At 35.9% G+C, this 24,390-nt stretch overlaps 1 protein-coding gene across 1 annotated transcript in view; it reads right to left on the bottom strand.

Moving 5' to 3' along the window:
* Window positions 1-19,603: 19,603 nt before the first annotated feature.
* Window positions 19,604-24,390, bottom strand: part of LOC125911403 (sodium channel protein type 3 subunit alpha) — a 93,995-nt gene continuing 89,208 nt past the window's right edge. Inside the window, exons 25-26 of the mRNA XM_049615263.1 lie at window positions 22,321-22,591; window positions 19,604-21,804 (exon numbers count right to left, since the gene is read on the bottom strand). Coding sequence (XP_049471220.1) covers window positions 20,609-21,804; window positions 22,321-22,591 — 1,467 coding nt within the window. The 3' untranslated portion in view covers window positions 19,604-20,608. The remainder of the gene's footprint in view (window positions 21,805-22,320; window positions 22,592-24,390) is intronic.

Genomic DNA, 24,390 nt, shown 5'->3' with positions numbered 1-24,390 from the left:
AGTCACTTAGCTTTAAATGCCTGCCCTCTATCGGTTATGTGATCTTGGTTCTGTTTCTAAACTCAAGCCTCAGTCTCCACATCTGTGAAGTGGGATAAAAATATTGCCTTTACCATGTGATTGCTTTGAGAATTAACTAACAGAATTCACGCAGAGCACCAAGTATATGGACTTGGGACCTACACGTGAGCTATGCATACTTACAAAAATTAAAACACTAAGGTAGTTTTGAAGCTGCAGGTGAAATACCTCTATTTCTATGCACTTATCAGGGGTAGTTTTCCTTTTTTTGTGTACAATTGTAATAATCATTGTCAGAACAGGAGGCATTTATGTTATTTAATATAACTAAAACCTTAAACGTAAGTATTCTGAATATATTTCTTCGTCAGCGGATTGTTCATCATGATTCATCCATATCAGTGTGTATATTTGAATACATATTCTGTATGCAGGTGTGTTTTAAGGAGCCTCATTATAGGAATTTTTTTAAAAGTCAAAAATATGAAATAAACATGAAAAAAAAAACATTGTAAACCTGTAGGTGCTAATAGTATCAGTTTCCTTTAAACCCTTTACCCATAAATATTCTCATGTACATGTGTGTTTGTGCTTATGGATGTTTCTATACACAAAGCCGTAAATTATTGGTGCATCTGTTTGCTAGACTCTGATCATAAAGTAATGTTATTTTATAACCTGCTTTTTTATTCAATAATGTATACTGTCAGGAATTTATCCTACAGATATCCTGCAAAGGAACACCATTGCATATGTACAAGATTAATCGTTGTGGCATTTTTTTTGTAATAGGAAAAGATGGCTAATTATTCTGAATTTAAAATTTCAAAAGTAGGTTTAAAACATAATCTATTAGGACCCTCTCCTCAAGCATAAGCTCTTTTACTGGCTTATCATTCCTTCTTTGGTTGAATTCAAGATTATCTCCCTCTTCATGTATGTGGCCAGTTTGGGAAGTCACAAATGTCTACTTTTGGCCAGGAATCTGCCAGGCCCTGTAGTATTATATGGTTTGTTCCCTCATGTAGCTTACAGCCTTGCCACCCAGTTAACTCCTATTTGTCCCTCAGGGTCACTTACACTTGATATAGGAAACTAGTGAAGGCTGTCTTAAGCGTCCACTTCTCTGTTCACATAGTGCCCTGGCCAACCCCCTTTACCTAGCTTCCTCAAACAGCACTGGCATTGCTTGTTTGTCTCTGTGCCCCCTGCTAGTCAGTAAACTCCATGAGAGCAGGGACTGTACATTCTTGGCTGACATTTCATCAGCATTTAGCACCGTGCTGGGCACAGTACAGCAACATATATGTCAACTGAATCACGCAATATGTATGTTACGCAATACGTTAACTGGACACATGCAATATGTCTGTTAACTGAATCAGTGATCATCTTGCCTGAATTTTGCTTTGATCTTGCCACTGTTCCTATTCATATTTTTGGTTCATTTTCTAGTGCCTGTGTTTAATTGTTTCTTTTGTGTGTATGTCTATCCTGCCTGACCCTAATTGAGTATGACATTGTCTATTTGATCCATTTTTTCCCATGTCCAAAACAGAACAGTCATGTGATCAAGCCTTTTAACTTAGAACAACTTGTTTTGAAATTAAATTATTTTTGGCTCCAGGGCAGAACAATAGTTTTCTATTCTCTCACGTTTGCCGATTCTCTGCATAACAGTGTATTCAATAAATATTAAGTAACATAAAATGTGATTTCAGAGAAAATATTGATTACAGGTATTAGTGGCACAGTTTAACATGTCTAATAGGGCAGTATACTCAGTAGAGCTTGGTTTGGGGGCAGTTTGGCATCAGCCAGTTGGAATTTGAATGTTGGTGCTGCCATTGACTTTGTGATCCTGAGCCTCAGTTTTCTCCATCTTTAAAATAAGGTTAATAAAACTCACTCATTGAGGTCTTATGATGAATAAATAGGATAAAATTTTACAAACATGAAGCACACAGTACAGTGGTCTATCATTGTTGTTTTACTATTTTCTTTCTGGCCAATTTATAATTTTTATTAGTATGAAATAGGAGATTCTTCACATTTGCATATTATGCCTACATATTTATTGGTTTATTTTCTTCTACAAAAAAGAGATATTAAATACATGTAAAAGCCTCCAGGTTGTTATAATTCTGGGCACAGAGGAGGATGTGCAATAAACAAATGAGTTTTATGTTGCAGCTTCCAGAGATGGAGAAATCCGGAGACTGGACCAGAATGTCAGGAGGATACAACTCTGCAAATAGCCTGTTTTCAGTCAGCTGGCCACTAAGATGTTCCAGTTCCAAAATGAGTTGCAGACTATTTAAGTTAGAGAGAGTCAGACACTTTAAACTGGAATGTAGGATATGTCATTTGATGTTAAAGAAAAGGATTGCTTTAATCATATACTTTTCAAAGCTATGTGGTAGAGTTGAAAATGAAGTCTTTTAAAATATGTACTTTCATTTTTTAAAAAGCAGTTCTGAAATCATGTTATTTGGAATGAAGACCTTGAGCTGAAGATGAATTTCCTTAAAACTTACTTCTTGAGCTTTATCATTACATCCCCACGTAAATGAGGAAATTAGACCTCAAAATGATCTTGCGTATAATACACACACGTGCGCACACACACGCACACACACACAGACACACACACACAACTAGCCCAATTTTAGTGTTTATATTTCTATGGCATTCTCTGTTTCAGAATTAATTAAAAATAAAATCTTGGAGAGTTAAGTTCTGCTGTTTTGTGCCCCATATGATAACTACAAATTGAAAAATCATTAAATATGTGAAGCTGGGTTAGCTTCTTAAAGTACAATTTTAAAATAAAGAGAGGGAAAATTACACCCCGCCCACACACACAGACATTTAAGTTTTGGGGGCCAGATTTACTCTCCTCAGTCACAGACACAGCTGGACAGTTGCAGATCTTCGTGGCTGGAACAAGCCAGCCCACAAGGGTTACTGTAGCTCATAGCAAATCTGACTTTCTCCCTGCAGGAAGATCCAGAAATAGAGCCCAGAAGGTAGAAAGCATGTTTTCATGGTTTCTTCTCTTAAATTCCTATTAGGTAGCTCACTCCTCGCTTGGACAGAGTAAAGAGGTGGGTAGAGCCGGGAAATACTCTTTCCATATTTTTCCCTCATGTGAAAACATGAAGAGCTTGTGTGTGTGTGTGTGTGTGTGTGTGTGTGTGCGCGCATGTGTGTGTTACATTGCCTAACACTATTGTGTAATACATATTTTTGTTTAATCTGTCTCTATACACATTATATACATATACATGTGTATGTATATACATACATACCTACATGTATTTTCTCTTTAATGTTTATTTAAGTATGTTTAAAAGGTATATACATACACACGTATACTCCTTATGAGAAAGAAAGAGGATCAAAGAGAATAAACAGAAAATAGAAGGAAATTTTTCAATTGTTTCAAGTTTCAAAGTAAAAAGTTAGAATAGTCATGAGAGTTTAGGAACATCAGCTAATTTGCTGAAGAGAAATTACCATCATCATTTCTATTTACCTTGATCTTTTAATGTTAGGATTAATATTATTGTCATAATATGTCACCAAAGTCACGAAGAACTTAAATATTGATCATGACATCATTTTTTAGAAAGTTAGGCAAGTATGAGTTCCCCTAAGAAGCACATTTTGCCTTTTCATATAGAATAAGATCCATTTTTATATAACAATTATTTGTTTTTGGTTTGTTTTCCATGTTTTTTTTTTTCCAGAAAGAATCAGGGTGGCATTATGTTATAAATTCTTCTATTTATATGCTTGATTGTGCTCTCAGAATCCAGAGGCATAAAGTCTCCAGTGAATAAATATCTGTTTCCTTACTTAAAGGTCAGAAATTCCATTTGTATTATCCATCATGTAAATGTTTTCAAAAACACTGGTAGCTTTAGTGTTGTATATACTTCATGAAAAATATATAAACCAAGGCATTCACAGCATTTTTATATGAGGACTTAAAAAATCCAGGAATACAATTATGTTAATTTTCTTTTGGATTTTTTTCTGAGAAGTAGCTTGAAATAATAATTTACATATAAAGTTTTTGTTTATTATTAACTTTTTCATTACATACCTTTTCCCTGTTTTCATTCTCTGGAAAGGATATAGGATGTCAACATAAATTGAAGATGTGACTATAGATTGCTTTAGACAAAGTACCTGTGCTTTGTGTTTAATAAGACTACAGAATAAAAGAAGAAATGTTATTTATGATCATCCTGACAATTGAAACATAAAGAATGCTGTTAAATACCAGACTCTCATGTTCACTTTTAATTATCTTTTGAATTCTAGTTGAAATCATTTGCTCTGTGTTATGATACAAATAGGACAATCTTATAAAATAGAAGGATTCTTTATAAATATTGATAGATCCCATAATTCTATTTATGCCTGTTTTAGTCATTTTTAATTTTAAGAAATTTGTTAACTTGTGCTTATCTTTCCATACACATTACTGGTATTTAATGAAAGATTTCTGTAACTAAAATGGTACATAACTTTCTTTTTTTAACTTAAAATTTTTTTTTAATGTTTATTATTGAGAGACAGGGATGGAGTGTGAGTGGGGGAGGGGCAGAGCGAGGGAGACACAGAATCCAAAGCAGGCTCCAAGCTCTGCTCTGAGCTGTCAGCCCAGAGCCCGACATGGGGCTCGGACTCATAAACTGTGAGATCATGACCTGAGCCAGTCAGAGGATCAACTGACTGAGCCACCCAGGCGCCCTGGTACATAACTTTCTTGAAGAATTTACATGACATTATAACATTATTTGTTTATTCTTATTTCCAATAACTTTTGTTACTGGAATAGTAATAGGTTTGCCTTTATTGAACCTTAGAAAAAATAAAGCTTTTCTAAAAACAGCTCTTTGATCTATTTAAATTTTAGCTAAGTAAATAGGTGATCAAAGAGTGTCCTTATTGTCTCTAATATCATTGTGTTGGATGTGTATGTTGGGGTAGGTGGGAGTGTGGAATTTGTATTCTTTTTTCTTTGTCTCTTTCAGTGGATTAGGCCATAGCCTTGATGTCCACTGCAGGCAGCAAAAGGGCTCACCACTGTGTTCCCTTTCTCGTTCAACCAGCCGGGCTGCTTGTGCTCCAGGGCAGAGGAGGAAGCCTCTTCTGTCTCCATGACAACGGTGTGTCCTCGGGGAAGCTGCTGGTAGCTAAAGACCTTCTGAGAGCTGGGGGAGGGGCCGTTGCTGAGGAAATTCTCACCTCATTTTCCCTCTTTCCCGAGTAATTTGCTTAATTGTGTCTCTTTTTTATTGTGTTTCTACATAATGCTGATACCCAAAAGCCACACACCCAAAACCTTATTTTATAAAACAAAAATGCCCACATAACAAGGATTTTTGTAGCATCTGCTACATAGTTTCACATCCCCCTCACTCCTTTTGTGTTAACTTTAACTTTGTTTCTATTTTCTCCAATTCCCTGAAATGATTTAAATGTTAATGATCATTGGAAAGCCAGACACTGCCTGAACTTGGGAATACTGTTGCTCTTATACATTATGAATATTTGAAAGGAAAAAATGTTCTTTTTTTACCTTTTGTTTAAACAGCCTTACTAGCATAATTGCAAGTTGTAGCCCCCCATAAAAAAAACTGTTTTACATGAGAAAACACAGATGTATGTCATACTTATACAAACCTAAATTTAACAAATTAATTCATTAGGAAGTGTGTATTTGATTTACATTTCCTATAAATTCTCAGCAACATTTAGCATACATATTTATTCCTTAAAAAAGGTCTGTTCATAGAAAATAAGATTCCACCCCCGCCCCCTGGCCCCGTGGTTATAGCTGGTAATGGTATAACCAATGAGCTGGTACCACCATTATCTTTCCTCTGTTCTTTATATTTTGTCTCTCAACAGTCTTATAGTTTTGTGGTTTTCAAGTAGCATCTTGAATCAAATGAGTTATAATTGTATCATAATTGTCTCGGACCCTTCTTTAGTAGGGTGCAGTAGCTTTATGCAGAATGAATTTACATAAGCTGGAACTACGTTTCCCAGAATGCCCCTTTTCACATGGCTTTGTCTCATCATTGTGCAAGAACCAAACAGAAAGCTGCCATATTACTTTGCTCTGAGGGTGCTGTGTGGCATGGAGCAAGGGGCCAAATTGTGCCTGTTGCCGGTCATCATGCGGGCGCAGAGTAGCGCTAGGGCCTTGGCTCCTTCAGTCCCTGGCAGGTCTCCTTTTTCACCTTCTCCAGGCCCTGGACCAGGCCGATTGTGCATCTCTGTGTGGCAGGGTGCCTGTGTCTCCCACACCTCACCCACCGTCTGCAGCCTCTCTTTTGGCTTCTCCAAATCCTGGGCCAGGTGCGTGTGCAGGAGAAATTTGACCAAATTTAAAAAGAGAAATAGACAAATCCATAATTGCATACGAGAGTTTACAATAATTTTCTCTGTAACTAATAGAATAGGCAATCGAAAACTTGGTAAAAACAGAGATGATTAAACACTATGTAGATCACTACCTTATAAGAGCAGAATCAACAATAGAGGAATAGACCTTGTTTTCAAATATATATAGAACATTTACTGAAAATGACTATAGTTGGCCTTCCAACAACTCAAGGCTTTGGGTCGCCCCTCTCACCCCCAGCCAATCTGTGTGTAACTTTGACTCCTCCCAAACTTAACTGCCTATAGCCTACTGTTGATTAGAAGCCTTGCTGATAACATAAACTCCCCATTAATACATATTTATGGGTTATATGTATTATGCACTGTATTCTTATAATTAAGCTAGAGAAAAAATGGTATTAAGAAAATCATAAGGAAGAGAAATGCCTTTGTATATAGTACTGTGCTGTATTTCGGGAGAAAACAATGGATATAGGTGGACTCACACTGTTCAAACCTGTGTTCAAGGGTCAACTGTATATGCCATTTATAAAGTAAGGCTCAACCAAGCTTCATTTGGTTTATTTAGAAATTTGTATTTTATTGTGTTAAGAATAATTAATATGAAATTTGCATCCTTAACAAGTTTTTAAGTGTATGATACATTATGGTGGTCTATAGGTACAGAGTTATATAGCAGATCTCTAGTGTTTAACTGAAACCATGCCTGTTCATTAGTAACTCCTCATTTCCCTCCACCCTCAGACCCTGGCAACCACCATTCCAATCTTCGAATCTATGAATTTGATTGTTTTTATATACCTCATATAAGTGGAATTATGCAGTGTTTGTCTTTCCGTGACTGGCTTTATTTCATTTAGCATGATGTGCTCAAGGTTCACCCATGGTGTCTCACACTGCAGAACCTCATTCCTGAATAGAACACCACTGCATGAAATGTAGCACATTTTCTCTATCCATTCATCTGTTGATGGACATCTGGGTTGTTTGCACAATTTGGCTATATTGAATAGTGCTACACTGAAAATGGCAGTGCTAGTATCTTTAAGATCCTGCTTTAAATTCTATGGGTAAATTGACAGAAGTGGGCTTGATGGATCATATGGTAGTTCTACTTTTAATATTCTGAGGAATCGGGGCGCCTGGGTGGCTCAGTCGGTTGAGCGGCCGACTTCGGCTCAGGTCACGATCTTGCGGTCCGTGAGTTCGAGCCCCGTGTCGGGCTCTGTGCTGACAGCTCGGAGCCTGGAGCCTGTTTCGGATTCTGTGTCTCCCTCCCTCTGACCCCCCCCCCCTTCATGCTCTGTCTCTCTCTGTCTCAAAAATAAATAAACGTTAAAAAAAATTTTTTTTTTAAATATTCTGAGGAATCTTCATACTGTTTTCTATAGCAACTGCTCCATTTTGCATTCCCGCCAACATTGTGTAGGAGTTCCAGTGTCTCTCTGTTCACCAATACTTGCCTTCTTGGATGTATAGATTAATGTTTTTCATCAAATGTGGGAAGTTTGCAGCCATTGTTTCTTCAAATAAGTTTTCTTTTCCTATTTCCTCTCTCCTTTTCACCCTGCCATTACATGCATGCTGGTGTGCTTAATGATGTCTCACATTTTTCTTCATTTTTCTCTCTATTCTTCAGTTTGTGCAGTTGCTATTGATTTTTCATCAATTTTGCTGACTTTTTTGTTCTACCGATTCAAATTCACTGCTGAACCCCTCAAATAAATTTTTCAGTGTAGTTTTTGTGCCTTTCAACTCTAGAATTTCTGGTCCCTCCTACCTTTTGAGCTTGTTGTTATTACTTGTTTCATTGCTTGTTTTTTAATTTTTAAAATTTATTATTTGGCTGTATGAGGTTTGTAAAGTCTGTTTCCTCTATAGTGTGCAGCCTCTGACTTTCCTGCTCAGATTGTCTTCCCTTATTTTTCTCTCTTAGCCTGGATACCTTGGTGTTGCCGTTGGGTCAGCATTAACTGCTTATTAGTCAAAGGTTGTAATTAAGCCCTCTTATCTGGTTAGAGTTTTACTCTTTGCCATTGAATGTGTATGTGGCTTGGACGCTGTTGTCCCAGTTCAGGGAGTTTGGGGGTTTGGCCTCATGTTCAAACAGGGACTAGTAGCATGGAGTTGTCCTCTCTGCTCCTGAGGGAGCACAACCTTGGACATGCAAACAGTCTTTCAACTGCCAGGAATGATTCTGAATTTATTTTTAGTCTTGGCCTCCTATAAGTTGCCCTTGGGTTCGAATAACTTATTGTTCAGTATTTGGCCAGGGGTTGTATTTAAAAACCCTTATGCAAGTGAACCTTTTGTCCTGTGTTGATGAGTTTGTGTGCGTTTTGGGGAGTTCTTTAATGTGTGTCTCGTGTCTTGTTCTGATTTCTCCTGAATGGCTGAAAACTTGTGTATGCATATAGCCTTCTTGACCACAGAATTGGCCGTGACCTTATGAGGGTTCTTTTTGGCCTTCTCTTTCCTTGGTTTACTCTATTAAACTTCTGGCTGTTCTGTTTGTAACATGGAGCTACTAACATCCTCTTAATAGATGTCCCCCAAATTATCTATTTTTTTAAATACCTATTGTTTTCTATAACATTCTCAGACATGGAGTTCTGCACTTTCTGTTCCAAATAAAGCAAACCCCTCAGAAATGTTCTGGAGCTCTTTGTGTCCTATGTCCTTCCTTTTCCTCTGGACAGAATTCCCACACTACTGCAACTGAATTGGAGGCAGAGTCCTGCTTTTCCCAAGGTGACACTTTGCTTGAGGAGTGCACACTCTATGGTGAGTGGCAGCCCCTAGTGTAGACTTGCCCCTCCTGGAGAGGAAACTCTGCCCTGTGAATAAGCTGTAGTGGGGCTGTTGGGATGCCCGTATTTTTGGCCTGCCATGCAAGGAGTAGCACTTCTACTCTGCAGATGGGGCTGGGTTAGGGAATAACTATTTCAGTCCTCTCAGGCCTATTTGGGATAGAATTTCTGCAGTATGTGGCTGGGGATGGGAATGGGGATGAAGATAAGTGAAGGCAGCTTATTCCTTCTTTGACTGAGCACTGGGGCAGAGTCAGTCCTGCATTCTTGGAGCACCCAGGATAAAGCTTTTGTAACATGGAACTGTGGCTCACATGCCACAGACCCTCACTTTTCTCACTGATATTTAGTGGTTTTTCTTGAAGAAATGTTTCTCTATTCACTATGTACTCTTAAGACAATTTCCAGAACTTATGTAATTGTTGTTAATAATTCTCACCACTTAAATAGTTGCGCTTGTGAGAGGGTCCTTTGAGTTTCTTACCCTGCCATTCTAAAAGATGCATCTATTTTACACTTTTAATATACTGTTGGATTTAATATACTGCTGGATGGATATATATATGTATCCATATATATATTTATATATCTATCCGTATCTATCTATATCTATATCTATCTATCTATAATTTGTATACAATTGGCCAGTAATTTTTCTTTCTGCTACTGTCCTTGTCGAGGTTTTGTATCAAGGTTTGGTTTAGCTTGTAGGATGGGTTTGGGCATGTTTTTTTTGGTTTCTAATCTGTGGAAGAGTTTGTATATGATTATCTTTAACCTGAAATTTATTTACAATTTGAACCATATGTGTCTAGTCTCTTGTATGTTGCGGGGGGTGGGGCATGATTTTAACTATTAATTAAATTTCTTAAAAATTATAAATTTTATTAAAAATTTGTTACTTTTTTATTTTCAATATTGGTGTGCTAATTTTCTTAGAATGCATTTATTTTGCTTATTTTAAAAAAACTTTTGACATAAAGCAGTCTATTATTGCATTCTATTCTATTATTATTTTTAATCTCAGCAATACCTGTAATTTTATATTCCTCATATTGCTTACCTTCTTGGTCACTCTGCCAGAGATTTAAATATAGGTAGGTAGGTAGGTAGGTAGATTAAAAAACTTAATGAAATTTAAAAAAATGTAATAGAATGAACAAAGAATGAGGCAAGAATATGTGATGGGAAAAAGTCTCTTCAACAAATGATGTTGAGAAAATTGGACACTTATATGCAAAAGGATGAAAGTGGACCACCTTCTTACACTATACACAAAAATAAACTCAAAATGGATTAAAGACCTAAATATGAGACCTCAAACCATAAAATCCTAGAAGAGAGCATAGGCAGTAATTTCTCTGACATTGGCCATAGCAGCATTATTCTAGATATGTCTCCTAAGGCAAGGGAAACAAAAGGAAAAATAAACTATTGGGACTACATCAAATAAAAAGATTTTGCACAGCAAAGGAAACAACCAACAAAACTAAAAGACAACCTACCGAATAGGAGAATATATTTGTAAATGATATATCCAATAAGGGGTTAATATCTAAAATAAATAAAGAATTTATACAACTCAACACCAAAAAAACAAATAATTCAATTAAAAAATTGGCAGAAGAAATGAACAGACATTTCTCCAAAGAAGATACACAGATGGCCAACAGACACATGAAAAGATGCTCAATATCACTAATCCTCAGGGAAATGCATATCAGAACTACAATGAGCTATCACCTCACACCTATCAAAATGGCTAAAATTAACAACTCAGGCAACAACAGATGTTAGTGAAGATGTGGGGAAAGAGGAATCCTCATTTTATTTCTTTTGTTCATTTCTGTTGATCTTCAAGTTCCTTGTCATTTTCTTCTAACATTTTTAATATCCTAGGTTAGATTATGATATCAGATATTGCATTTTTCAATTCTCAAATTTTCTTTTGATTCATTTTATAGTTTCTATTTTTTCTTCTGATATTTCCTCTGTTCCTTCATTATGAGCATATATTCTTTTACAATCCTTGAGTATAACTAAATCACTTTGGAATTCTTGCCTGTTAAATCTAACATTTGGGGCTCTATTGTTTGCCTTTTGTTTTGAATGTTGTTAAAGATATCTTGCAGATTCTTTGTCTTCTCTTCTGTTCCTCTAAAAAATATTGGTTGAACTTAACTCCAGACTATATTCTTGCAGTGGATCTTAAGCCTTAGCAATGACTACTTTAAATGTACCCCACACATGCAAAGTTCAAGAATCAGCCAAAGAATTCAGTTTATATGCTAAATTTGGGGCTTCCCATCTGTGGTTCTATAACTCTTCAGCTGCTGTGATTGTTTTAAACTCTGTCCTCTGATTTCTTAACAAGTATAGCTGCAGATTTTTTTTATATGAATTTCAGCTCTGTACTGACTGGTCCTGAACTCAGACAAAAGCCATAATAAACAGAAAGCTTATCTAGTGCCATTTCTTTTCCAGTTTTCTGGCTTTTAGGGGTTACTCTCTAGTGCCTAAAGATAATTGTATTTTGTTCAGGATTTATAGTTGTTACCTATCAGAGCATTGGTCTGATATTAGCTCCCTCACCATTTCCAGGACAGGAAACTTGAAGTACATTTTTAAGCCCCCAAATATTCCAAAAGTTAGATACCTAATTTAACTGCATGCCAGTCACAGAACATAGTGTTCTCTGCTTGAGTCCAATTCTATGACATTTTTGACACTTGCCTTTTGGCCTTTCATTTAATGCATTCTAATAAATGCAACATGCACATTTGAAAAAAAATCATGCGACTTTTTCAGAATTGCAGAGCTTTGTGTGTCTAATAGGTGAAGCTATTAATTGTAATCAAAATTTACATATTCTTTTAGGTTTTTCTATCCATGTGAGCTGTCAATTATTCAAGGAAGTATGTTAAAATCTTTCTTGTGTGATAGATTTGTCTATTTATCCTTGCGATTGAATAGATTTTTTTATGTGTATTTTAAAGATAAGTTTCAAAGGTGTATCCAGTTTAAAATAGTTATATCGTGGTGTTTTAAACCTATTTTGACTCTAATAATAAAAATATGTAAGTCTTCATTTTGTTAGTGTTTGTCTGGTATTTTTCCAATCCTGTTACTTTTTAACTTTTCTGATTTAGGTTTATTTATTTTAGATAGCTGCAATGTAAAAATCAACTGTATTTGCCTTTTAACTGAACAGCTCAATGTATTTGCTAGTAATTACTGAGATATTATTGATATGTTTTTATAGTTATCACTAATGCCATGGTGTTACATTGGATTATATGTTGGAGTTGTTCTCCAGAGTGTACCATTTTCCTAATACAGTGCGATTTTTCCCGTAGAGTTGTGTAACATAGTCATTCTGGATGTCAAGTTCTAAGATGCAATGATTAAAAGATTGTATCTAGAACCAGATTTCCTGGATCAATATCCCTATTGTTCTTCTTTCTAGCAATGGATTCTGGGCAAGTTAAGAGTATTCCATGTCTCAGTTTCTTCATAGTTCTTATCTTAATGGGGATGATGTGAGGATTATCATGTGAGGTATTTGAAAAATGATTAGAACAAAATAAACACTCATAGCAGGCTGACTATTATTAATTTTCACCAGATTATTTTGTACTTTTTTCTTATTTTTTCTGTTTTTCTCTCCCTTCTTATACTTTTGAGTTTATTAAATGTCAAGGTATTTCATTTTTCTCCTGTACAGTTTTAATCATTTTGTTCTATTTCTTGTCTTTCTATGTATACCCTTGAAATTTTAGTAAGCATTCTAAGCAAAGGTAAAAGTTACTATCTTTATCATGCTGCTGAACAATAAAATTAGAATTCTTGAACTCTCAACAACAAATGTTTTCATTTCTTTTTATTCTTAAAGATATTTTGGAGGCACCCAAGTGGCTCAGTCAGTTAAGCATCTGACTTTGGCTTAGGCCATCATCTTGCAATTTATGGGTTCAAGCCCCATGTCGGGCTCTGTGCTGACAGCTCAAGCCTGGAGCCTGCTTCAGATTCTGTGTCTCCCTCTCTCTCTGCCCCTCCCCTGCTCACACTCTGTCAAAAATAAATAAATATAAAAAAATTAATAATAAAAAAGATATTTTTCCTGGGTATATATTAATTTTAACAATAATTTGTGGCGTCCATTTTTACTATATACTTTTAAGATTTTTTTCTTATAGTTTTTGTTCTGAAATTTTATTAAGATATTCCTGGATATGGTTTTCTTTTATCTTAATTAGGGTTTTTATGATTTTTGAATGTCAGGATTTGTGTCCATTTTCAATAATAAAGAATTTTTAGTCATTTGTAATCAAATATTGCCTTCCCCCTAATATGTTAATTCTCCTTTTGGAATTGCAGGCATTTTACACCTTCTCACCTATACCAAAATTCTCTTAAGAGTTTCTTACATTTTAGCTTTTTGCCTTTGCTATTTTGCTTGTAAGTTTTTCAGATTCTCAGTCATGACTTCTCTCTTCAGTTCTAAGTAACCTGATATTTAAGTCTTGCACATTGTTTTAATTTCAGTCATTCTTTATTTCTAGAGAAGGCATAGTATTCTTCTTCAAGTATGTCTCATAATGTTTATTTCTTGCCATTATTCATATTTGAATCCCTCTTTTTAAAAGTTATTGAACATACTTCTATCCTATATCCAAAGAATTTATGGATATGTTCTCCTTGTGTCATCTGGCAGCTTTGCTTCCTCATTGTTTGTTTTGTTATTTCTCTTATTGTGAGTTCATGTTTCTTGGACTTTGTTTGTGGGAAATCTTTGAGGCCTGGCTTGAGGTGTGTCTTTGAGAAAGGATTTCAGTTAATTTCTAATAGAAGCCTACAACCACTAGCAACTTGTGTCTACTTTAAATTGAATTTTTGGCTTCTACTATTTTGTACTAGACAAATAGTATAAATTTGCGCCATAAACTCAGGTGAATTCTAGGCCAATAGCTATGAGTCTCAAGGAAGACTTTTCTCCATAAACTCAGAACTAAGACAAGACAGAAAATTTGCTTGCTAAGTTGCTTTCCTATTTGCTTTTGTAATAATTGATTTTCAAAAATGCTCTTACTAAGTGTGTAGCTTTTGGAAAAAAAAGTGTATAGATTTTTGTGTGTCTTGAATTTATTCGGGATCTCTGACCCATATTGGATTCAAATCTTTGTCTTCTATTTCTTGTACCTAGGCCTGTTGTTTTTTTCTTCTAAGAGAGAGAGAGAGAACTTGGAAGGGGAGGGGCAGAGGAAGAGGAAGAGAGAGAATTCCTCTCCCGCGGCCTCTGCGCCGTCCTTTCAGTTCCCACAGAGCTGGATATGGGGCTTGATCTCACAAAATTCTGTATCTAGGCAGTTTAAACCAAGCTCTAGGTCACTGGGACCAATAGAGGCCCACAGAGTATTATCTGTCTTAGTGCTTGCTTACCTTTGTCCATCAGCCCCAGGGACTTTCCCTTGCTTTCTTGTAAGCCCAATTATACATTAAAAAGGTCTTTTGACAATATTTTATCCTCCATTTTTAGATATTTTTGATAGGAGGGCTTTAGGATAGTATTAGTGTATTATCAGTGTACTCATGAATTGTTTAAGAATATCTGGATTACGGGGCGCCTGGGTGGCGCAGTCGGTTAAGCGTCCGACTTCAGCCAGGTCACGATCTCGCGGTCCGTGAGTTCGAGCCCCGCGTCAGGCTCTGGGCTGATGGCTCGGAGCCTGGAGCCTGTTTCCGATTCTGTGTCTCCCTCTCTCTCTGCCCCTCCCCCGTTCATGCTCTGTCCCTCTCTCCCCAAAAAAAAAATAAAAAAATTAAAAAAAAAAAAATAAAAAAAAAAAAAAAAAAAAAAAAGAATATCTGGATTACAATAGTGAGATAAAACCTGAGTCCCTAAGTCTGTTTTTATCTATGCAAAATATTTCTACTAAAGACAACTCATTAAATTGTTTCACTGATAGAGTTAATGAAATGAAGTTTTTTTGTTTCTGTAGTTTTTGTTAGATAAAAAAACATTATTTGTAGGCATAGTTACTAGCTATATAGTATTTCCAAAATGTTTGTATATATTTCAACTGATTATAAAGGTGGACTGTCTGAATTTAGATGCTAATAAATATGTGAATTGTCCTCCACAAGGACTGAAAAAATTTATTAATATTATTATTTGGCACTTAAATATATTTGTGTGTTCCTGCAAGAATCAGTTCTACTAGCAATGTAACTGAATGCTGATCGTCACATACTCTGCTAGTCACTAAGGAAAGAAGGATGATGAAATTAATGAAACATGTCCCGTACATTGGATGTACTACAATCTATTAAGAAGAGATAAATACAGAGGAGTTAATACAGCACAGTTGAGCCACACCATCATGGATGCACATTAGGAAATCTGAGGAGAAATAATTCTACTTGAGGAACTCTGAGGAAGCTTCCTAAATGATGATTTTTCTTGAACCAGTTATTGAAAGATAAGTAAATATTTGCCAGGGGGAAAACAAAAAAGAGGGAAGGGTGTTTCAGGCAAAGACAGTAGGTGTGCAAGACAGGAGAGATGTCAAAACATTATGTAACTGGTGAGTGTGTGATTCTGAGGGATAAGGGACATGAGTTGTGGAGTGATGGCCAGTGATGGATGATAGCAATGGAATAGGTGAGGGACAGATTAGGCAGGGATTTGTTTGTCTGTTCGTTTGTTTCTACTCCATAATTGGAAGGGAAAATTGATTTTTCTGAGCAATGGGGTGCTGTCAGGTTTAGAAGGTTTTTGATATGTACTTCAGTATGTGAACTGGCTGAATTATGGAGAGATGAACAGAGAGATTCTAGAGAGAAGAAGAGAGAAGAAATACTGCTAACAAAAGAATCCATAGGCGTCAGTGACAACAAAAGTTTTTGAAAAGAATAAAATGTTTTAGATGTCATTATAGGAAAATGATGTACAGGGGCAGCTGGGTGGCTCAGTTGGTTAAGTGTCTGACTTCAGCTCAGGTCATAATGTCGCAGTTCGTGGGGTTGAGCCCCGTGTTGGGCTCTGTGCTGACAGCTCAGAGCCCGGAGCCTGCCTTGGATTCTGTGCCTCCCTCTCTGCTCCTCCTCCGCTTGCACTCTGTCTCTCTCTCTGTCTCTCTCAAAAATGAATAAACACTAAAAAAAAATTAAGAAAAGAAGAAAATTATGTGCATCTTTTATTCTTTTGTAATCACAACAGTACTCTAGATACTATAAGACTGAAGCCCTACTTAAAATTTTGTGGAAAATGTTAATTAATGGCAAAGAAGAAACAAATACACTTGCGGCTCTAGACAATGTTACAGTAAAACTCTAAAGTATTAGTCACTTTGTTTTAATCACTTTTGTTATATATCAGGTGTTGTCTTTTAGAAATCTATAACACTGGGGTGCCTGAGTGGCTCAGTTGGTTAAGCTTTTGACTCTTGATTTCGGCTCAGGTCATTATCTCATGGTTCATGAGATCAAGCCCCATGTCAGCTCCATGCTGACAGCACAGAGCCTGCTTGGGATTATCTTCCTCTCATTCTGTCCCTACCCCCGCTTGTGCTCTCTCTCAAAATAAATAAACTTAAAAAAAAAACACTATAACACTGTAAAAAGGAAATAATAGCCATCCTCTCAGTTATTTAAAGAATCCTTCACTTTGTGGTATAAAATCTTTGAAGACAAGAAAACTTTTTGCTTAATGGGGCTTAAGTGAAAGCCAAATGTGTTTCTATTAAAGGTTATGTAATCTTTTAAAGGTTTATTAGCAATTCATTTTTTCTCATTATTACCCATATAGAAAAAAATTACTCAGTTTGACTAGACAATTTGATTTTGAACATAGAATTTTAAAATTAGAAACCTACTATGAGAGACAACAGCCCCATTCAACAGAGGAGGAATCTGAGGGGCCAGAATTTGATCTGCCTGAATTGCATTGCTCATTTGGTACCAGAACTGATACTAAAAGACAAGTGTTAGAACACGTGGTCAGGTCTTTTTGGTATTTTCCATTTCTGCAAAAATGGTCAGCAAGAACGTTGTTTATGATTACTACTGAGTGGTTTGAAATGCACAAAAATGATTTTCATGTTATTTTTCATGTTATTCTAGTTATTTGAAAACTTGTAAATACCTAATTTACATAGCCATTATCTTTTCCTTGTAATATTTTTAAACTGGAATACCCATTTTTTTTCCTGCATGCAACTGTTCTTCCCTTACTAAAAGGCAGCCATTGGTGAGTTTAAGTTTCTTTAATTTCATAGTTTAATATCTGTGTCTAAGTGGATTATTTCTAATGTGTTATTTTAAACAGAATTCTGTCATGAAGTTCAATAACAGAACAGAAGGATTTTTCTTGTGGAATTAGTTATTTTAAAAAAATCTATCAACTTACATTAACAGCTCTATATTCTGAACAGTATTTTCAGAATATCCTTTAGCTAGAGAGGTATATTTTTTAAAGTGTTTGTTTGTTTGTTTGTTTGTTTCAACTGAAGGCACTTGTGACTATTTTGGAAGATGATCATTTAGATGCAATGCATATCAATTAATAGAATACTTGGTTAAGATTATATGATGGGATGCATAAAAAGGCTATGGGTTTTGCAAAGTAATACTTGACTTCTCTCTGGTATTGGCGAGCTCTGAAAATTGACTTTAGCAGAAAGGAGCCCATGAATTCCAATGAAGTCAGCTTATATCATTTGTGTTGAGGAAATTATGAAATGCATATTTAAATTCACTTCATCTTCAAATAAATATGCCTTACAACTGGGATTTTCCACTGAGACTAAACATTTGGTCTTGACATGACATAAGTCCAAGGGCCCTGAAAAAAATAATTAACATAAATTATCAATCATTAATGCTATAATTAATACTACATTTATAAATAGGAATTCGTAAGACACATTTAAATAACAATGTATGTAACCTTTGTTAGCTACCAAGAAGTTTGGAGATGGTATAGGGAACACTGAGAAGAACTGAGCCAAGGCAAGGACTTGGAATTGACAACTATTGTCGATGATGACTATTATTGTTATAGAAACCATAAGTTGGAACATGTGGATTTGATCCTTTTGCACACAAAAAAGTTCACAAAAACTGCTTTTCATAGCTTTTATTCTGTAGTACTGTTTGGTAGACCATACATTAGGTTGTTGTAAAATCCATGTGAACTTTTCTGTATACAAATGTCAGATCAAGTACAGGTTTCATTAATTATATATATTTTAAACTTCCATCAATAAAAAAAAACAGAGGCCAAGATATTAAATATAAAAAAATGAAATATTTATTCTTTTGGCTCAATAATAATGTAGCTCACCATTCTTTTTAGTAATAGCAATTCCCTGCATGCAGTTCATCAGTACACTACAAGTAAATAGTTTTGTAAAAGGTTAACATTAAACTTCTGGTTTGTGCAAAAAACAAAAATTTATATCATATTAGGTAATTGCACAACTTTGCCACTTTGTTCATGGCTAAAAAGGACAGAGCCTGTGTTATTTCTCTAATAGCTATAGTGTAGCAAGAATTAAAAAAATAAGACTAGTCTGCATAAGCAAATACTACAAAAGTTTGAGTAAAAAAAAAAAACCTTCCATGAATAACGGGTAATATTGAGGCAACCATAGTTGGTAAAAAATGATCCATGTTTGAATTTTTGACAATGTCTCTCCTATTGGAATGGTAGAAAATATATTATAACAAAGAAATCCACAAAACCCATTGTCTAACTTTTATTTTAGGAAATTATCCATTGAAAAGTCTTATGGATTCAAAAGTTTGGAGTTGTGATTAAAAATAAAAAGCAAAAGCATAAAGTAAAATAAATCGCCATGTCATCAACCTGAAAATAATTTTCTTATGTACAAAATGCAACAAATAAAATTGATTATATTTTTACATTATTTATATTTAAACAAGTTTTAGACATATTTTTAGCAAAAGTTCACAAGGTTTGACAATAGGCAGTACGCAGTGTGTTTCCTTGAAATATAGAGAGACACCATATGACACTCAAGTTGAATTAAAAATGCAAAAGTAAAGGTACTTTTAAATAACTGCAAGCTATTCTGCTTGACGTACTAGATAGAGCTGTTTGAATTCACTCTACCAACATGTGACTGCTAACCAAGGCTTGTGAAGAATGAATTGGGTAGAATAGAGCAGCATAGGCAATATTAACATGCATTAGTGATAGTCTTCAAACTATTTATGTTTAATGAATGGTACAGGATACATCCCTGTTGGAAGATTGCAAAAGACATATACACTGTGGTACATATTTGACTTAACAGAAGTCGTTGATCTGGATATGTGTATCTATATGTATATATATACACTATATATACATATACATATATATTTCTACCCAAACATGCACCACAGGATAAAATAACTATTTACATAACAGGGGGTGTTGAATTGACATAAAATATCAGCTTTGCTGAGAGTAGAAGATGGCAAAGCAATACTGCAGCAGAAAGTGGGACAACTATTCTAAAGTGACACTTTAGATACACTTTTCTAGATTTTTGTTGTTTTGTTTTTGGAACGCATTTAACCAAATTAAATATAGAGCTCTGGAACTTAGAATAAAATTTGCACTTGCTGAAACAATTGTTGCATAAAAATAATCCTTTAAAAATTAGAGGAGACTTTACAGGCACATAACTGTTCAGATGTAAATAAATGTAACAGACTAAAACACTTTCAAAATTAAAGTCTTCTAGAAAATGGAAGTACCTGAACTTATTGACATTAGAATATTTTTTTTTCTGGTTTTAAGCAAGAATTTTATCTCTCAAAACACTTTTGCTCATTGTTTAAGAGATTTATGGAGGAGGAACACAGGGCTCTTATATACTTTTTTCTCAACTTAAACTGCATTTACAAAAATAGTGACATAGTATTATGAATAAACTATGAATTAGGGAGCAAGGAGATCCACCAGAACCAATTTTGTAAAAATATGGCAGATATGGAAGTTAAAAATAGAGTGGATGCAAGTACTGTACTAAAGGTGTTTGGTGTAGTTACAATGATCACTTTGCACAATTATCCCTACAGTCTAGGTAGCCATTGAGTTTCTCTTCAGCAGTGTCAGCTGGTAATGAAAACAGCAACCTGTTGTCAATCTTGTTGATACCCTGACTCACAGAGTTGTAGTGATGGTGAGGTCACTGTCTTGTTATAGGCACTGACCATGAGTATTTGTTAAAACAGTCAGTTTGGCATAGACCTCCTCTGGGAGTCCAGTTGACACTTAGACTTTACCATCGTAGGCTGTAAACAATTGATCACAATGATACTTCTTTGTTTCTTTTTTACTTTTGAGTTTCCCTGACCTCTTTCCCTTTGCTTTCTTTTTCTGGTTTGTCTTTCTCAAACTTTTCTTTGTCTGGCTTTGTTACGCTGTCATAGGAAGGAGGAGATGTGGTAGAGGAGCTTCCATCTGTTTTTTCGGGGGTGGAGTTTCCATTTAATTTGTCAATAATCATGTCTTCTTTTATAGGTAGGTCAATCCTTCCTTTAATTGCCTCTTTGTTATATTCACTTGATACTTTTTTTAACCTTTGCCTTAAAAGATAACATCTGAAGTTACGCTGAATGATAGCAGCAGACACCTCCTCTTGCTTGCGTTTCAGAGTGGTTGTGATAGGTTCGTAGGAGACTTTGGAGGGGTTCGATGCCATGAACCGGTCCTCCATCTGTATTCGAAGGGCATCCATCTCTCCACTCTCACCCAAAACACGCTTTGTGAAGGCAAATAAGATGTCAAGACAATGGATCCGGTCACCACTGACCATGGGCAGGTCCATGGCAATGAGCTGGACTTTGTTTGGTTTTGCTATGAGGAGAGGAGGATCTAGGGCAGCTGCAAAATCAGAGAGCTTGGAGAACTCTATAAACTGGGTGGCATCAGGATCGAACTTCTCCCAAACCTCATAGAACATCTCAAAGTCATCCTCACTCAGGGGCTCTGCACTTTCCTCAGTAGCGACACTGAAGTTCTCCAGGATGACAGCGATGTACATGTTCACCACAACTAGAAACGATATGATGATGTAACTGACAAAAAAGAAAATCCCCACAGATGGGTTCCCGCAGTCTCCCTTAACAGAGCTTCCAGGATGAATTGTGTCAGGATCACAGTCAGGTGGTGCACTATTAAGAATAGGTGCTAGCAATCCATCCCAGCCAGCAGAGGTGGTAATTTGGAACAGGCAGATCATGCTGTTGCCGAAGGTCTCAAAGTTGAACATGTCATCAATTCCAGCTTCCTTTTTAACATAGGCAAAATTGGACATTCCAAAGATGGCGTAGATGAACATGACCAGGAAGAGCAGGAGGCCGATGTTAAACAAGGCGGGAAGGGACATCATCAGAGCAAAGAGCAGCGTGCGGATCCCCTTCGCCCCTTTGATCAGACGCAAGATTCGACCAATCCTGGCGAGACGGATCACTCGGAACAGGGTAGGGGACACGAAGTATTTTTCTATCAGCTCAGCCAGAAACATACCTGTGGAAAATACACAAATGAGCTAAACAGTGAATATCTTATGCTTATATGAATGCTTTATCTTTGCAAGGGGTGGGAAAACAGCCAGATTGCGTATAAACTTTTACTAAATATTTGGGCCCACTCCCTAATGTTAGCAATTAAAGATTACAGAATTTTATTCAATCATTCTATAATGTCATAAGCCAATATAGATTTTTGGAAAATCCAACAAGTTAAATAATCTCAGACAGTGTCATGGCAATTTAAGGTTATATATACTCAGTTACTATGAAGAGTTATCCCACACATGAAATGTGCTAATTACAAACAAAGGTTATTTCTGAAGTCTCCAAATATATTGTTTTTTTTACTCTTGAATACCAACATTCCTCAGTTAGAGGAAAATGAACAACAGTGGTAAACTTTAGATTATACACATTATCATTCTCAGATCTAATTTCCATGTTACACAGCTGTCAGACCTTAGGGAACTTTACCTACAACTGTACCTCTCTGTAACTAAACCACTCTTACCTACAATGGAGAGAATCACTACCACAAAATCAAAAATGTTCCAGCCTATGGTGAAGTAGTAGTATCTGAGAGAGATGAGCTTCAGCACAAATTCTCCAGTGAACAGGATAATGAACACAAGGTTGATCCGGGACAAAACTAGAGTCATATATTTGCTCTGGTCATCAGTTTCCACCATCATGGTGACCATGTTGAGGCAGATGAGGATCATTATGCTGATATCAAAGACTTGCCTGGTTACAAAATCAAAGACCATTCCTTGGAATTTGTTCTAGAAAGAGAGAAGAATAAGAGAGAGGGTTAATATGCATATTTCATAAATAATGATCCATTAAAATTGCAGGTTAAGTCCTTCCATATATGGCCAAAAGATCTACACCCTTTTCACATTACTCCAAATAATTTTTCATGCTACATTTCTCTTCACATTAAAATACAAGAAGGAAATGAAAAAAAGTCATATGATAAGAAAAAACATATTTGGTTTATTTAAGTTCCATGGAAAAACAAAACTCAGTAAAACATAAATTGGTGACAATTGGCTGTTAATATGCATGGGCTTTGCTTGATTTCAAATAACTATGATAATTTTTACAAAAAAATCGTGACAACTAATAATGAAGATTTAAAAAGTAAGCTGATACAGACAGACTTTTAGATGGATGAATACCCTAATTCATTTATCAGTACTTCAGGAATTTTGGTTTATATCTGATTTCCATCTCTCCCTCCTTAAAAATATTCATTTTCTATTTAATTATACCTCTTCTAACTATGTGTGTCTGTGTATTCACTATCACTTTCTTCACCTCTTCATGCTTCAACAAAAATGTATGATTTGTTTTTTGTCTTGATACTGACAATCATCTCAGGAGTCACACACTTTTAAAGATTACTTATATGGCCATTAAATATAGTTCTATTAGGGAAATAAATTTTTAATAATTTAGAATAAAAATACAAAATTTCACAGGTTACTGAAAATCAATTTCATGAATTGACCAAGTTTCCTTTTCTTAAATATACTATTTAAACAAAATATTCAGTAAAGCAGGCTTATGCCCTTTTGTGTATCCTGCCCTACATCTCCCCTTGACTGTCCCCAACCTCAACTCCAAAACTCTTAAAAATGTGGTAATGTGAAGTCACTTGTAGTATTCACGAGGCCTTGTCAAGTCCCAGTTCTGGCAATTATAAGCTTATGACTTTAGGTACAATATTTTACCTTTTGGGGGGGCCTCAGTTTCCTTATTCCTTACCATCTAAGAAGATAGATAAGTTAGAGTACAGCTCTTGAACATAATCCATCACTATTATTATTATGAAGCTCTACAGAATATGCATTCTAAATAAGTCTTTTTCATCTTTGTGTATTTGGTGAAACAAACTATTTTGATGACACACTTCTCCTTTCTACAAAGGTTAAGAATATTTTCTAGTCCTACAAATGGAGAGAGCAAATAACATAGAGGGAAGTGATAGGGCAGGATGCAGTTTTCCAGACTCCATATTTTTTTTTGTAAATTTTTTAATGTTTTTATTTATTTTTGAGAGGGGGGGAGGGGCAGAGAGAGATGGAGATACAGGATCCAAAGCAGGCTCCAGGCTCTGAGATGCCAGCACAGAGCCTGACACAGGGCCGAACTCACTAGGGAGATCATGACCTGAGCTGATGCTTAACCAAATGAGCCACCCAGGCACCCCTCCAGACTTCATATTTAAATGGCAAAAAGTGCCATATAACAAAATTGGGTGCATTCCTGACAGCAGCAGGTGGCAGCAGGAGTATGAAGGCTGCTTTGGAAGCAGTGATTAGGACCTCCAAGTTGGATGTTTTCAATTGACAAACTGTAAGAACATTATCTCCTTTTTAAGAACTTAGTAACTTTTATTGAGTGTAGTGATTGTGAACTGTATTAAACAATGAACTTTATGGGGCGCCTGGGTGGCTCAGTCGGTTAAGCGTCCGACTTCAGCTCAGGTCACGATCTCGCAGTCCGTGAGTTCAAGCCATCAGCCCAGAGCCTGGAGCCTGTTTCCGATTCTGTGTCTCCCTCTCTCTCTGCCCCT

This window comes from Panthera uncia (assembly GCF_023721935.1).
Source record: "Panthera uncia isolate 11264 chromosome C1 unlocalized genomic scaffold, Puncia_PCG_1.0 HiC_scaffold_3, whole genome shotgun sequence".
Lineage (NCBI taxonomy): Eukaryota > Metazoa > Chordata > Mammalia > Carnivora > Felidae > Panthera > Panthera uncia.
This window is presented reverse-complemented; position numbering and strand designations above follow the sequence as displayed.